This window comes from Equus quagga, chromosome 8, assembly GCF_021613505.1.
Source record: "Equus quagga isolate Etosha38 chromosome 8, UCLA_HA_Equagga_1.0, whole genome shotgun sequence".
NCBI lineage: Eukaryota > Metazoa > Chordata > Mammalia > Perissodactyla > Equidae > Equus > Equus quagga.
This window is the reverse complement of record NC_060274.1, coordinates 118,989,122-119,004,741: the sequence shown is the minus strand read 5'-3', so window position 1 is coordinate 119,004,741 and position 15,620 is coordinate 118,989,122. Positions and strand designations below refer to the sequence as shown.

Below are 15,620 nucleotides of genomic sequence, written 5' to 3'. Positions count from 1 at the left end.
CAATTTAATATTCCACAAACTTTAAACTGTAATTTACTTGGACATTCTTCTAATATTGGACATTTAGTATGCCTTTTTTGTTTGTTTGTTTTACTACACAGTTAAGGCTGCAATAAACATCTCTGGTGATAGTATTTACAGTATTATTTTCTTAGGTTAATTATCAAATGAGGGATACTAGATCAAAGATTGTGAGCATTATTTAAAAAATCAATAGATATTGACACATTTAAGAGCTAAAATCTTATATATAAACTACTGGCTTTATGCCATTTTTCTCTGTTCTGTTTTTCCATGTTTGGACTTTAAATATCTTGATTTTCCTTCAATTTTATACCCCATGAGTATAGAATTTTTTCCCAAATCAAAGGTAGAAGCAGAGGCCGGCCCAGTGGTGCAGCAGTTAAGTTTGCACATTCTGCTTCGGCAGCCCAGGGTGTGCCGGTTCAGATCTCGGGTGTGGACATGGCACTGCTTGGCAAGCCATGCTGTGGCAGGCATCCCACATATAAAGTAGAGGAAGATGGGCACAGATGTTAGCTCAGGGCCAGTCTTCCTCAGCAAAAAGAGGAGGATTGACAGCAGATGTTAGCTCAGGGCTAATCTTCCTCAAAAAAAAAAAAAGAAGCAGCAATAGCTTTTAATTTAAAAACACTTCAAGGTAATGACTCAGCAATATACACATCAGACACTGAAAAAGAAACAGCTAGCTAAGAATATAGACCCTGGTGGGAGTCCAGATAAATTCAGCTGCAAAGCATATCTGAAAATCTACAAAGTGGGGGGTGGGGGCGGTGGGGACGGTGGAGGGGTTGGTAAAGGGAGAGAAAGGGAGAGAGGGAGAGACAGATAGACAGACACAATAAAAAGAAATGACTATGTCATGACGGCTGAGCCAAAGAACTATGCTCACCTTGGCAGGCAGCCCTTGTTCTACCTTGCCTTCCTCTGGACTAGCTTCCTCACTTTAAAAAAAAAAAAAATGATGTCAATGTATTATCAATGTATGTAGGACTTACTGAGCCTGATACTATGCTAGGTTCTGGGGCTGTAAGAGTACATAAGACAACTCCTTCCCCTCTTCAATTTACATTTGCGGACAAGGATAAAAAGAAAATTTTAATGTAAGATATCAAGGGATACCATAGACAGAACCCAATTACTTATTTCAAGAGTGAAAGTCTTTCCCAAAGGAGAGGGTATGTAAGTTAAGATTCCAAGAAGGAGTAGGAGCCAGCTGAGGGAAAGGTGTGGGGTTTTAGTCAAATAGAACATGTGCTGAGAAGTGGAGGCAGGAGAGTGCACAGGACACAGGTGGAGCAAAGTGCTCTTCACCACCACACATGCAACATCCCCCTCCGACACGTGCCTCCCCCAGAGCCTGACTGTGTCAGGTCACAGGTAAACTAAAGGAGAGCAGACTGAGCTCTAACCCTGGCTAAGATATTTTCAATAAGCGAATTCTCTGACAAACGGCCTTTTTGGCATGAGCAGTTGCATTCTGGATCTTTAAGTAGGATTTCAATTTTGAGATCAGCCAGCTGTAGGCTTTTCTTCTGAAGTACAGGGTAGAAATGGCAAATGGAGGACATTACACTTCTGGAAATAAATTGATCCTGGACATTCGTGACTTAAATTTAATATTACATTCTAATACTTTATAAAATAACAATAGAATAAATAGGAGAGAAAAATATCCTCTCAGAAACACTAAGTGATGTTACTCAAGTGTCACCACTTTCATTGCCAAGAATTTAAATTAGCTTTCTTTTCCGGCTAGCTTGAGAGGTGAAACCATTAATTCTGATGGTTTACAAAGAATCCTAAGAACTAAAACCAGTAGAATTCTTGGTAACCATGTGGTCTGGTGTGCTTGTGCTGAAGTCCTGTTTACTTAAGATCCAGGAGATAGTGTTGAGAAAACCTTTTCTGGCCACAAGGCTGGTGAATACAGTCATTGATTCTGAAAGAAACAACTCAGCGTAACATATTAAATGCCCTGCAAACTTCAGCTTGTTAGTTGTGCATTTGTTTTGCTGAGTACACATGAGCCCAAATGACCGGCCGGTTTTAGAGGTGCTGCCATTCTACAAAAAAGAACCCCTGAGGAACTATAGTAAAGAAATGCCCCTGAGTAATACACATGATCCTTATTGGATGATTTCTACCATTCACTGCCTTTGTGGAATAGTGCACTTTGGCTTTCCACTTTTAGCACCTCTGAAAGCAACACTATCTTTTTCTCTTCAGCCAGTCTTCCTTCACCTGCAGAGAAGTTCAAATCCTAGAGCTCTCTAGCTCTCATCACCAGTCACATGAACTAGACTCAAAACGACAATGTACTCTTTGAAGTGGGAACTACAGCTTCTCCAACTGCTAGCCTCATACCAACCAGAGGAGATCCCTTCAATGCAATTCCATAGCCCATTCAACTTCCTAAGGGAAGTCAGAGGTCTGTTGCTTACTCTGTCCTGTTCTTTTATAGAGAAGGCAACTTATGGTACGCTTCAGAAGGGAAAGACGCTAGAATCTCTATGACACAGCAGGTTAAACCCAATATTGACATTTAGGAAGGAGGGAATATGTAAACATGTTATCAATTTCATTCGAATAGAGTTTTTCTTCCTAATCTTATTTTAACACTCTCCCTTCCACTTGACCATAGTAAGATCAGTTCTCAAAAGTCACAGGCAACAGCCTACTTACAGATCTCCTCGGGTTTTCCTCTTGCCACTGGATTGAAGGAATTGTTTTCTATAGGACTCCGGCGTGAAGGGATTAATATTGACCAGAGCTGATGAAGTCATCTCATCTGTGAAGGGAACAGGTGTGAGCCTCAAATGCTTAGAGCCTTTGGAGGGGAGTTTCCCTGTTGAAGAAATCACCGACTGGCTTAGCCGGCCCTGAATGAGGATGACAAAAGGCAGATCAGAATGGGGTTAGTTAAAAAAAGAAGTTCCATATATCAGTTAGCTAGTTAATATTTGAACCAAAGAACATTATTGCTGAAAGGGGCCTTAGAGGTTATCTGGTTCAGTGCAAACTAGTGGCATTGTAACTGGTCCTCCTGTGAAAAATACAGCTTCCCAGTCTACCTCTAGATAGAGTAATTCATGGGATCAACACCCATGCTTTTGTTAAGCTACACCCTCTTCACCTAAGCAATTCTGATGACCAGCTATGGAAACCACCAATTCTAGTCCTACCTCCAACTTTTTAAAGATGACATTTAAGCTTAGACAAATGAAAATGACTCTAGAAGACCTGGTCCTTATGTTCACAGAGTATACACTTTAACTTCCCCTTAATTAATCAGTCAAATATTTGTTTCATGCCCACAAAGTAGCTGATGCTGGGCTAGATGCTGAGGGGCACAGAGGTGAATTCTGGCTCTTAAGGAATGCACAGTCCATTAGTCAGCAGTTCATCAATGTTTCAGAAATAACCACTTGTAAGGGAAAGATTTCATAGACTATCTAAACATAAAAGTTGTTTCCAATTTCACTTAAAATGTAGCACCAAATGAGAAGAGCTCCAAGAAGTGGGGTAAAGATATTGAAAGTAATACTCTATGCACTTAAGATTCAAGGCTTTGCAGCGGCCATAACTGGCATACCAATAAATAGGAAAATGTGTAAGACTTACCACTCCAAGTGGGGTACAGTGAGAGAACATAGGCCTAAAACTTGGCCAGAATTAAACCAAAGGGCAGAGGGGAGAGGTCAAAGACAGAGAATTCTGATGAGACAGCAGAATGCTATTATGACCTGAGTGTTAGAGGCCAGAGGAATAGCTGTGCTACAGGTGGTCAGGAATACAGCGGTAGACACGGGGGCTGTGATATGACCTCATAGCATAATCATCGTACTGTGAGGCTCTTTCTAAAAGGATTCTCCTGTTTTAGTAGTCTCTGCCTATGACTTTTCAGTGTAGAAGCAAAAGCTAGATTACAACATGATTCACTACATAAAAATGTAATTAAAGAATGTGAGGCTACAAAGAATGAATATTGAACTTATAAATACTAAATGACTGATATAAGCAGAAATGAAGGAAGCTATAGAGTACACACAGTAGCCTAACATTTTTTTTTAAGTGAAGAAGATATGTCACTTCCAGAGTCAAGAGTTTTACATCTTAGAGTTTATAGGGTGAACAGCCCCGGGGCTATGTCAGACAAAGCCATCAATGACAAACTGACAATTTTCCTGTAAGTTTATTACAGGAAATTTATTTATTACAAGGGCTGAAATAAAACAGTACTATATAATATTTCTCAGTTGTCACTGTGATTCAGGAAATGAGTTTAGAATTATAGTAAATCATCCTCTGAGAAACAGGTTCTTGTGATGATTATCACATGGAAGGTTAAATGCTTGTATCACATAGGAAACAGTGGAGCACCCACACCTGGAATGCCACATGTCATCCTGGTTGCCACACCTCAAGGACAACAAAGAGAGCCTAGAAAATTGTCAGATAAAAGGGAGGAAACGTATTCATAAGAGGACAGACAATATGAGAATTCCTAGTCTGGAAATAAGAAGGCTGATAGATTTTGTGAGCTCCACTTATATTATAGGGAAGGATATTCGTTGTATTAATATGGATTTTGGGGCTGGCCCAGTGGTGCAGCAGTTAAGTTCACACATTCTGCTTTGGCAGCCCAGGGTCCACTGGTTTGGATCCCGGCTGCAGACATGGCACCATTCATCAAGCCATGCTGTGGCAGGTGTCCCACATATAAAGTAGAGGAAGATGGGCATGGATGTTAGCTCAGGGCCAGTCTTCCTCAGCAAAAAGAGGAGGATTGGCAGCAGATATTAGCTCAGGGCTGATCTTCCTCAAAAAAATATATATATGGATTTTATTGCCAGAATAGTAGAATTATGAGTAATCCTTTTGAAACCTAAAAGAACATAGTTTGGGACAAGACTTTTGAAAGGAATTTCATAAGGGTAAAGCAAATTGAAAATTTCTGGGAAGACGACCAGGTTGAGAGTATAAATATATTCCAGAGAGTGTAGTTAATTCCTAAGTAACAGCTCTATTACAGATGACTGGGAGAGAGAAAGGAAACTGAGGGAATAGCTCCTTGACTCTAAGATGGTGAGAGGAGAAGGCAGCAACCTCCCACTGAGAGAGAACATCATAGTGTCTCCAGACTGGGAAAGACTTTAAAGGCCCAGTCAGTACAATTAGGCCCCTGATGCTTGAATCCCTTCTACCATGTTCCTACCAAGTGGTCATTTAGCCACAGGGACCTTACTACCTCCTAAGGAAGCTTTTCTATCTATAGATAATTCTGCTAGGAAGTACTTCTGGTGCCCTGAAGTCGTTTCACGTGATTTCTGGTCCTATCCCCCGGGCAAGCCTGAACCAAGCCAATCCTTCTTTCTCTGCATCCTTGTCTTTGGCATAACATCTCCAATTATCATTGCCCTGTCCTCTCTCCTCTAACCTGATCCAAACTATGTTCTTCATAAAGTATGTACTTTCTCAGTTGCATTTTCAGTTTCCCTTACAAGGTCTGTTCTCTTCCTGTCCCTCAAATCTTGGCATTTCCAGGATTCCTAACTTGGACCACTTCTCTTCTTATTCTAGCGGTCAAGCTACATGAACGTATCCACGTCCATGGCTTCAACAACTTCCTAAATGCTGATGATATCCAAATATAGATCTCCAACTTAGACTGTCTTCCTGTACTCCAGACCCATTTATCCAATGATTTACACAACGTTTCTGCTTTCTCCAAACCTGTACATACTCTAGTGTCACCTATCTTGATTCAGGCTACCATTTAGGCAAACAAACAAAAAGCCTCAGAGTCACCCTAGATCCCTCCTTTCCCCTGAGCCCCTCCATCGAGTCAGTTGCCAATTCCCAAACATCTCTCAATCTACTGCTGTCCACCACTGTCCTAGTTCAGGACCCCTCCTTTCTCAGCAGATCTATCGTGAATACCACCCTGCCTCCACTATCTCTGCCACTCCATTCCGTCCTTCATATTGAAGGTGATGTTTCAAAAACGCCCCTGCTCAAAACCATTTAAACAGCTCTCAGCACCTTCAGGAGGAAATCTTGATCCACCTCCTGCCTACCCACTCTGGCCTCACTGCCTGCACTCTCTCGTGTCCAGAGCCCTGTCACACGGAATAACATGCAGGTTTCCAGGTGTAGCACAATCTTTCCCCTCCAGAACTTGTAGACACTTGTCCCTTGCCTTGAGTTCTCATTCCCTTCTTCTTTGTCTGGCGAACTCCAACTCATTCTATAAGACTTCTCTCAAACATTGCCTTCTTTGGAAGGGTTTCCCTGATATCATGAGACTTAATTCCTAATTCTTTCTCATCATGCTCTACACTTCTCTAGCATAACTGCTCTGAACTTTAATTATTGTTTCAGTTGTCTTTTAATCTTTATTTTGGGGGCACTTTTTGAAGGCAGTAAGTGGGTGTGCCAGCAGAGGTCTGCCAGTATATCAAGATGTTAAGTTTTAAATGAATAAATGAAATACACAAACCATGTCATGCTCAGAGCCACATTCTCTCAACCCAGTCTCCACTTAATTTTCAAATATCAAATCCATACCAACTTCCACTGCCCTTCATATGCTTCCTTCCCTGTTATTTCTTTCCTGATCACTCCACTGAGAAGCAATCAGCTCAGCGAACTCTGACCACTCTTAAAACGCCTATCACATGGTGTCTCTAGGCACGTCTCCCCTCTCTCAGAGAGTGTGCCTTATGCTCCTTGCCCACAGTGGATTCTCAAAAAATAAATGGATGATTGATTGGTTGGCATTGGGACCATTGAAAAACCCACAGATGTACACATGAGCATATTAAAGTATTTTTCTATGATTCAGACAAGAAGCTTAGTAGTTCCTGGGAGATGTGGTGCCCAACTCAGCAGGTACTAAAGTGACCTGCTGACAGTGACTGTGCTGCAATCAGAAGCACAGATGTTATGATGATGATCTTAAGTACCTCAAGCTGAGCCGACAGAAAGCAGAGCTAATACCAATCCTAAGGCTCACACACCAGTCTATTAGAGGTAACCCTGCCCCAACCCTGGCTTTAATAACGTGAAAGATGTAATAGGAAACCAATCGCAACAAGAATAAAGGAATATGCTAACTATTCAGGACCTTTGCGTATTTGCCATCCTCAGCTTACAAAGAAGTATCAACAAGTGACCTCTTTGCTCACATATAATAAAAGAGTCTGTACTTCACTAGACCAAGGAGAGGAGAGGACTTCCCTCTGGGCAGAGAAGCAGCAAAGAGATATAAATAGGTTCAAAGAATGAATGTGAACCTTCTTATATTAGGAAATGTTAGTAAATAATCACATAGAAATACAGCCAGTTGGCTTAATGCAAAGAACAATAGACTAAGACCAAAAGATCAGGGTTCTAGTCCTGTCTCTGCCATTGGCTGACCTAAAAGCCAGCTTCTCTGGAGACCTTGGTTTTCTCATATGTAGAGCTCTGCATGGGTTGGGCTCCACATCTCAATTTTCCTTCCAGTTCCAATGTCTTAACCAGGAAATTTTTTCCCTGCCCAAGACATATTTGTGGCCTATATAGTCGCTGGCACTAGTGGTTTTGAGAAGACAGCTGGCAAGACATTTAATTCTGTTTTCTGGTGACTTTAAACTTCATTTTCACCAATGAATATGTAATTGAGCATATATGCAGCCTGTGAGGCCGATCTATCATATACACATAAATGACTGAGTCCTCTTTATCAGCTGAACTGAAGGAACACAGATCTTGGCAACCTGGTCCCTCTTCCCCGACAACTTACTTACTTTGGGAGTGAAGGGACTCTCACAGTGTGGCACCTTGCTCCTGGAGTCTGGCTGTGCTGGTGTTTCAGGACATTTGAGAGAGTCTGACACTGGAGTCTTCAACACCTGATCTGGACTCACTTTGTCTCTTTCCTGAAGTGTGTGGAGTTCCTCTACGTTACTAAGGGGAGTCCTGGGAGGTGTAAACTTTGCCTCTGAATCCTGAACTTCAGACTTCTCTGGGGTTTGGCTCTGGGCCTCCCTGCTGTCTTGTGCTTCCTTCTGCCCTTCCTTCTCACTCTCTTCTTCACAATAGGCAAGTTCCTGCTTCAGTTCTTTGTTAATATTGCTGTCAGCCATCTCAGCTAAAGAGCTTTACAACACAGGCAAGAAGGCCAATCAGAAGGGCACACTATGGAGCTGCAGAAGTGAGGAGACAGCAATGTAGGCTGGCAAGGCCCACGATTTCAGCCTGCCTTTCCCTCTGCCCACCAACAGCTACGTGGAGGCACGCTGTTCGTTTTCTCCCTTAAGTACCACATGGCTTTAAGAGCGCAGCTTATCCTTATTTCCATTCTAATTAAAGAAAGCTCCAGTAACTCCTTGAGCAATTAAATCCAATTTATGTGTAGAACTCTTCTGGATATCCCTTATAGTCTCCCTGAACCCATGTGTTACAAAAGACTAGTGAGATAGTTGGCCTCCTTTAATTTAGCATGGTTTTAAAAATACCCACTAGCCAATTTGGGAACAAGTCCATTATTGGGAAGAAATTATTTTCAGTCTTTCACATCTACCATCTAGAAATACCACCCTCTCCTCTCTTCCACTCCCCACCTACCCAATGGCTAACGGCAGTTAAATAGAATTCAGCATCACCTGGCTATCATAATGATCCTTAAACAGCCTCTAACACATCTTGGCTGAAGTTCATCTCCCTAATAGAGATGCACCTTAGATCTTTGCCAGACACACCTGCCCTAATTCAGGCACCACCGCTCTCACCCTACACACACATACCCGCCTACCCCAAGGTATTAGCAGTTAAAGCTTTTAGAGATTGGCACAAAGTTTTAAATAAACTGACAAAAGAAAGGCTAGAAAGATCAGCACCACATAGAAGCAGATATGTATCACTTATAAACGGCCATTATTTTGGCCCCAAATGTCTTGTTTTTTAAAATATGTTTTCTTACTGTTTAAATATCTTTAAACACGTTATTCAGTTTCTTTCTCAGAGAGCCCCCATGAGAAGGGTAAAAAACTCTCTGAAGAAAAAAAAGCCACCCCTATCACTTTATAGGAGAACTCATGTGAAAGGCAGTCCATGAAAAAGGAAAATGATATACAATATCCTCCCTGGAGACTCTGGAGGTACTGGACAAGAGGAATTATTTACATGATAAACATGGGCCCCAAGAGAGAGACGTGCTGAGGATGAGTTTGATCTTGCCTGATACAAGTTCAGTTTCCCTTCTCTTGATAGTCTTTGGTTACCCACTGCCTGTCACCCCTCTTCCATTTTCTCTCTCTTCACCAATCCCTCCACCCCTTTCTCCTCTCTCACTTTTTTCCCATTCCCAATCTAAACTCATGAGGAGGTTAATCCAAATAAAAACTAACTGAGGGGATGTGAAAGTATTTTTTCAGCTAAGAGCTTCTGCTCCAGCTTTTTGTAGGTGTGCACACCACCCTATCCTCCGCTTGCCCTCCTTTATCCCCTCCTGCCCTCACAAACTTTCCCAAATCTTTCAACAGGGGATAAAATACTGTTCACAGCATGCAGTAGCTCCCTGCTTACTTCTGTCAGAGGTTCAGCATCCCACATGGGCCAAGGACAAGAGAGTCATCCACAGGGAAAGGACGACTTAGAGGTTACCAGTAAAGAAATTACTATTAACTGAGTTTCTGGGCTTGGGAGTGAGTTTCTTGTTCACAAATCGGCAGCCATGTGATATAATTCTTTTGCTACAGCCTTGGTGTTAATCAGTTTTCCATCACAGGCCATGGCTTGTCATTCTCGCCTCTCCAGGCCAGCTGGAGGCTGGCTCTGCCCTCAAGCAGGGTGGGACTAACCCGAGTGTATCACAGACATGCAGGCAGGGCACAGGGGCTAGTTTATTGGGTGTTACCCTGGCAGATCCGGTTGTTTCTTTACCATCAGCCCTGCCTTCTCCCTCTGCCTTGTTAGAATTCCCAATTGCCCTTATTTATCTCTACACTGTTTGCCTAGGGAGGCAACTATGCTGTTGTAATGGTTTAGATCTCATGTTATCAGCAGTGGTTCTCTTAGAAATTTGCACCATTCACCTTCCATGTATTGCCCCTGAGCGGATGATTGCGGCTGAGCCTTCATAATAAGAAAAGGTATAATAACAAGTCCAAAAAAGATACTCCCAATTTGGAAAATAAAATAAAGATAATTGAGGAGTTGCTGACATTGATGGCCCAAGGGGATCTCTGGAGGCGCACATTTTGCCTCTGGCCCACAGCCTCACTATTTTTGGTGTCATGCTTTACTCTGTGTTCTTAGTCTCTTTACATTATGAAAAATTCCCTCTTTGCTTCAGCGCATCTTAATACCTTGGGCATCCATCCCAGGCAAAAAGTGTCACATCATAGTTGAGATGAAGTATCAGAAGGGGAACCCATGTAATCTGTGGCAATAAGAGGAAAAGGGGGGTATTTTTCCCCTAATACCCGACACATATTGGGTCATTTTTGAATGGTCTTGGGGAAATAAAATTAATATACCTCAGGGTTTTTTACTTTTTTTTTTAAAGATTGGCACCTGAGCTAACAACTGTTGCCAATCTTCTTTTTTTTTCTGCTTTATCTCCCCCAAACCCCCCCGTACACAGTTGTATATCTTAGTTGCATGTCCTTCTAGTTGTGGGATGTGGGACACCGCCTCAACATGGCCTGATGAGCGGTGCCATGTCCGCGCCCAGGATTTGAACCCTGGGCCGCCGCAGCAGAGCATGTGAACTTAACCACTCGGCCACGGAGCCGGCCCCTAATATATCTCAGTTTTGTTTAAAATACTCAGTATTTGACTTTTTAAAACTTTGAATATTTTTCTTATTGTAGCAGGGGTTGCTGCACTGGGGGAAAGCAATGTTCCCAGGAGTAAGATGTGCAAGGAGGAAGCCAGCTTTGCATCTCAGGGCTGAGTTCCTTAAACCGTGTGTTGAGGGTAGCTCTCCTCCTGCAGACACTGATGAGGATTTTAGGCTGGTTAATTTTAAAACTGCAGATGAGAAGCAGGCTCCGGGGAGTGGAGTTTGCTCGCCCTTTGTTGGGAGGCATTTACATTTGTAGGGGAAACCTCCGTCCGTCCGTGGGGTTGCCTCCCTCTCTGTGCCAGGAAGAAGGGAGATGACCTTGTCTCTGGAAGCTCTTAATCAATGCCAAAGGCAAGAACTTAAGTTGGTTACTGTCTGGCAACCTCATGTAACTGATTTAGGGTGGTGGCTTCTGGCCGATTTGATTCTTATCTAAGAGTTGTGGGACCACCCAATGGCCAGACCCCACCTGCACTGATACCATTTTAACTTTTTTTCATGTTCTTTCCTTTGTCTTGTAAAGAGATGGCTCACATACCTATGCCTTAAATTTAGCCTTACTCTCTACCCATGTTTGCAGCAGAAGTGGCGGCAGCAGCACCTCCTCCTGCCCGTGGGCCCTGTCCCCACGCAGCAGCTCTGACTGCCCATGGGTCCTGTCCCCATGCTATTCCACACTATTCTCTAAATAAAAGAGTACTACTGCCAGATCTTGAGAGTCCAAGAATTCTTTCTTTCAACTCCTCGGCTCACCGACCCCGCATCAACACTGCTGAGTGACGAGAAAGTTCCTAGACTCAGAGCTCCCCTCTGACCAAACCTAGGTTCTGAGGCCTTTGAAACACTGATGGTAAGGACAGAAGCAGGAAAATCCAACTATTCAAATCGGTTTTGCAAGAGATGGAAACTTACATTCACCTTTGGGGTAGACTGTTCCTTTGCCAAAGTAAAGCTAAGCCCACGGAAAATGAGATATTTGTTTGAGAGTCTGTTGCTTCTAAGAAGGACACGCTAGCCTGAGTGTCCTCTTAGTCAGGAGAACCATAAAAAATGGTTGAACAAGCCAAGATGAAGCTCTACCACATTATTAAGGTTGAGTCATTCCAGTCTCTGAAAAGAATACTGACGTTGGATTATGGTATGTTTGATGGCACTGCTGCATTGGGAACCATTGGGGGGGCTGGTTTCCTAAGCTAGAAATGGACCTTTTTACTGTTAGGCTTCCTGGGAAGCTGGCAGATTCTAGCACAGGAAGTGAAGACTTGAAGAGGGCTTAGGATGAAAGTGACTCTCTGGGCCTCCAGACTGTTGGGCCTGGACTCTGAAGTCCCGAGACAAACTTGAGGGAACTCCAGGGTGGTAGAGAAGAAAAGTTGGCCTTTATCACCAGAACGTGCCCCGCAGAGACAACAGTGCCCTGCTCAGGGTTCTCAGACAAGGGCCTGCGGGCCTCGTCAACATGTGAACAAGTCACCTCCAGCCCAGAGGAAACTAGAGCACCAGGCAATGATATCTCTAAGGTCCCCGCCTGCTTCAACCCTGTATTATTCCTTGTCCTTATTTTGCTCAGTCTCTCATCACAGCCAGAAGTGTCGCTTCAACCCCACAGGGGAAAGTTTGCAGTAACGTAGAGAAAAGCTGGATATGTTCATCACCAACATATCATCGCCAGCTCCCTGGACAGACCCATCAGCAGTGGTGACAGTGAGCAGGTGCAGATTGGTGCAGCTGCCCTGGGCATGGACCACTGCAGCAGGGGTCTCAGGTGCTCCTGACTCCTAACAGCTCTCTTCCTATGACGAGCGTGGTCAGCAAAGCCAGGAGCCTTGAAGGGGACTGTCTCCTGATCTCCTCCCACCACCAAGAGAGCGTGCACAGAAGCAGTCACCTGTCACAGTGAATTTAGTGATAATTATATAAATCATTAACAGTAATCATTAACACTACTTTATATTTGGCCACCACATCTCTCCTCTCAAAGTGCTTGCACCTCTGTGTCTACCGAGTGGCATTGCTAGCAGAACAGAATTCCAAGGAAAGATTGTGGGCCACGTAAGGTAAAGCCTGGAGGTCATTTTAAAGCCTAGGAGTCTATCATTAATACTTTTCTTGTTTGTTTTGCTTTTTCTTGTGGAAATGTTCAAACCTACCAAAAGTAGAGAAAATATAGTATAGTGAGTCCTAATATACCAATACGTAGCTTCAAACATTATGGGCAGTTTTACAATCTTGTTTCATTTATATCTGCAACTTTGTTGGGGTGGGAGCTGGGGTATTTTAAAGCAAATCTCTGATAACATGTCCTTTCAGCCATGAATACTTCAGTGCCGTTAGTAAAACCCTTAGATCAATCTATTAATTTGAAATCTATTATAAATCTATGTGATAAATCAGATTCTAGTGAATGCTTCTGTTGCCAAAGTTTCCCATTTGCTAGAACTAGAGGATATTCATCAAAATAGCTGTTATAACAGACACACTACTTGTCCACTCAGAAGACACAGTATTCTTCTTAGGACCGGAACAGAGTTCTAGCCTGATATCCCAGTAATTTAGAGATTGCTGATGTACTGCCCATACTTTAAGGAGCAGATTTTTTAAAACTCCTGTAGACTCATTAGTCTGATCTTTCCTCTATTAGCCACAGTTGGGAGAATCTATATGGCATTTGGCCATTCCCAGATTCTGTAAAGTTAGAGCAGGTAATGGGCTGCCTCTGTGACCTAGTCCAAGGCCAGAACCACAGGCACAGAGATGAGACCTCTGTCTCTGTCTCTGTCTCTCTCTCGCTCTCTCTCACACACACACACACTCTCTCTCTCTCTCACTGCTTTAATAGGAAGAAATTAGTAGCGATGGAAAAGACTCCTTCTAAGAGCTGGATCTGTTGTTCCTCAATCTTGACTTACCCTCTCTGCTCCAAGGGGTGGGCTCTGGAAGTCACAAGTAGTTTGGTCAAACATCAGCGTCTTCTTCATACTGCTAATCAATTACAAGATCCCCACAGTGAAGTTTTACCTTCATAAAATGAAACAAAACAAAGCAAACTTTTAAGGATTTTTTAAAGTGTGATAAAGAATTAAAGCTCTTCCAATAAAAGTAACCTCCAGAAGTTCTAAAGACAGAAACTGTCAAAAGTGGTTGTCTCTAAGGAGAGAGAGTGGGAATGGGGGTTGGAGGAGAAGAAATTGCTCCTCATTATATGTCCTGCATGCAATTTGATTATTTAATCTTTGCCATGGATATCTACTTATTAAAATGTTTAAAATAATGTCTAAAAATCAAGTGAATGAATATATACATATGTGTATTTTTTAAACTGGTCCATAAAGTGCCTCAATCACTTCGCTCACTCACCTTCATCTCTTGACCTCTAAACTCTGGACGTCCCTGGGCTCAGTCCCCTAGACTTTTCTCTGTCCTGTTCTGTACACTCACTTGCTTGGAGTATTGTCCAGCCCATAGCTTTAAACCCTGTCTGTAATCTGCTGACCTCTGAATTCATATCTGCATCACAGTCCTGTCTCTTGAACTTCAGATGTGCAGCTGCCCAGTCAAATCTCCCTCTGGATGTGCACCAGGCATCTCAATTTTAGCATGTCTGAAACCAAACTCCTGATCTTTCCTATCAAACCCACTCCTGCTGCAATTTTTTCATTTCTTGGTAAATGGAAACATGCCAAAAATCTGTGAGTAATCATTGACTACTCTGTTTCTCTACAACCCTGCATCCAATCTGTGAGAAATCCTTTCAGTTCTATTATTATCTCTTACCTGGAGGCAACAGCCTCCTCCTAATGGCATCCCCTGCTTTCCTCCTGGTCTTTCTGCAGCCTGTTTCCATCCAGTATCCAAAGGGATCCTTTTCAAAGGATCCTGTGCTCAGATCCTGCAGGACCTCCCATTTCACACACAACCTGTCTGCCTCCTGCCATTCCCCCTCGTTCATTCTGCTCTGGTCTCTTCACTGTTCCTCCAGGTGCCAAAATCTTGCCTCACACGCCTCACTCACCCTGTCGCTTCCTCCAGGTGGCTGCTTACAGGTCACAGACTGGAGAGATCTTCCCTGACAACTTCAGATAGTACATCCTCATTCTCTGGCCCCTTACCCTGTTTCATATTTCTTCACAGCACTTATCACTACATCATATATCATATATTTAATGGCTCATTTTTAAAATTGTCTGTTTCCCCTGTGCCATCCCCAGTAGAATCTGGATCCCATGAGTACAGGGACTTAACTTTTGTCTGATGCTGTATTTCCATTACCTGGAATAGGGCTTGTCACACAGTAGGTGCTGTGAATCAAAGTGCATGCTGTGCATTCTGTCTGTCCCCATGATGGACACTACTGCAGAATGGATACCTTTTATGAGGTTTCAAGTTTTTAATATTCAACTCTAGTGCAAATTTCAGAGGCCTAAAAGGGAGGGATGTGTTGATTTTAAATAACTTAGTTTTGTTTTTTGGGTTTTTTTTTGGTGAGGAAGATTGTCTCTGAGCTAATATCCGTGCCAGTCTTCCTCTATTTTATATATGGGACACTGCCCCAGTATGTTGATGAGCAGTGTGTAGGTCCATGCCCAGGATCTGAACCCCAGGTCACCAAAGCAGAGCTCACAAACTTAACCACTACCCAATGGGGCCGGCCCCAAGAATTACATATTTACTGAAGAAGAATCAATGTCTTTATATCACTAAGCCAATTTATTCTCTCTGCCAGGTAGGAATAGGTGGCCCTGCTTCCGTGATCAATCTGCAT

The 15,620-nt window shown here is 42.9% G+C and overlaps 1 protein-coding gene across 1 annotated transcript in view; it reads right to left on the bottom strand.

Annotated features, from left to right (window-relative positions):
• The window catches only part of WEE2 (WEE2 oocyte meiosis inhibiting kinase), a 34,749-nt gene that overhangs the window by 14,538 nt on the left and 4,591 nt on the right, over positions 1-15,620 (bottom strand). The window contains exons 2-4 of the mRNA XM_046668955.1: positions 13,768-13,840; positions 2,707-2,903; positions 914-965 (exon numbers count right to left, since the gene is read on the bottom strand). Of these exons, the coding sequence (XP_046524911.1) occupies positions 914-965; positions 2,707-2,903; positions 13,768-13,840 (322 nt within the window). The remainder of the gene's footprint in view (positions 1-913; positions 966-2,706; positions 2,904-13,767; positions 13,841-15,620) is intronic.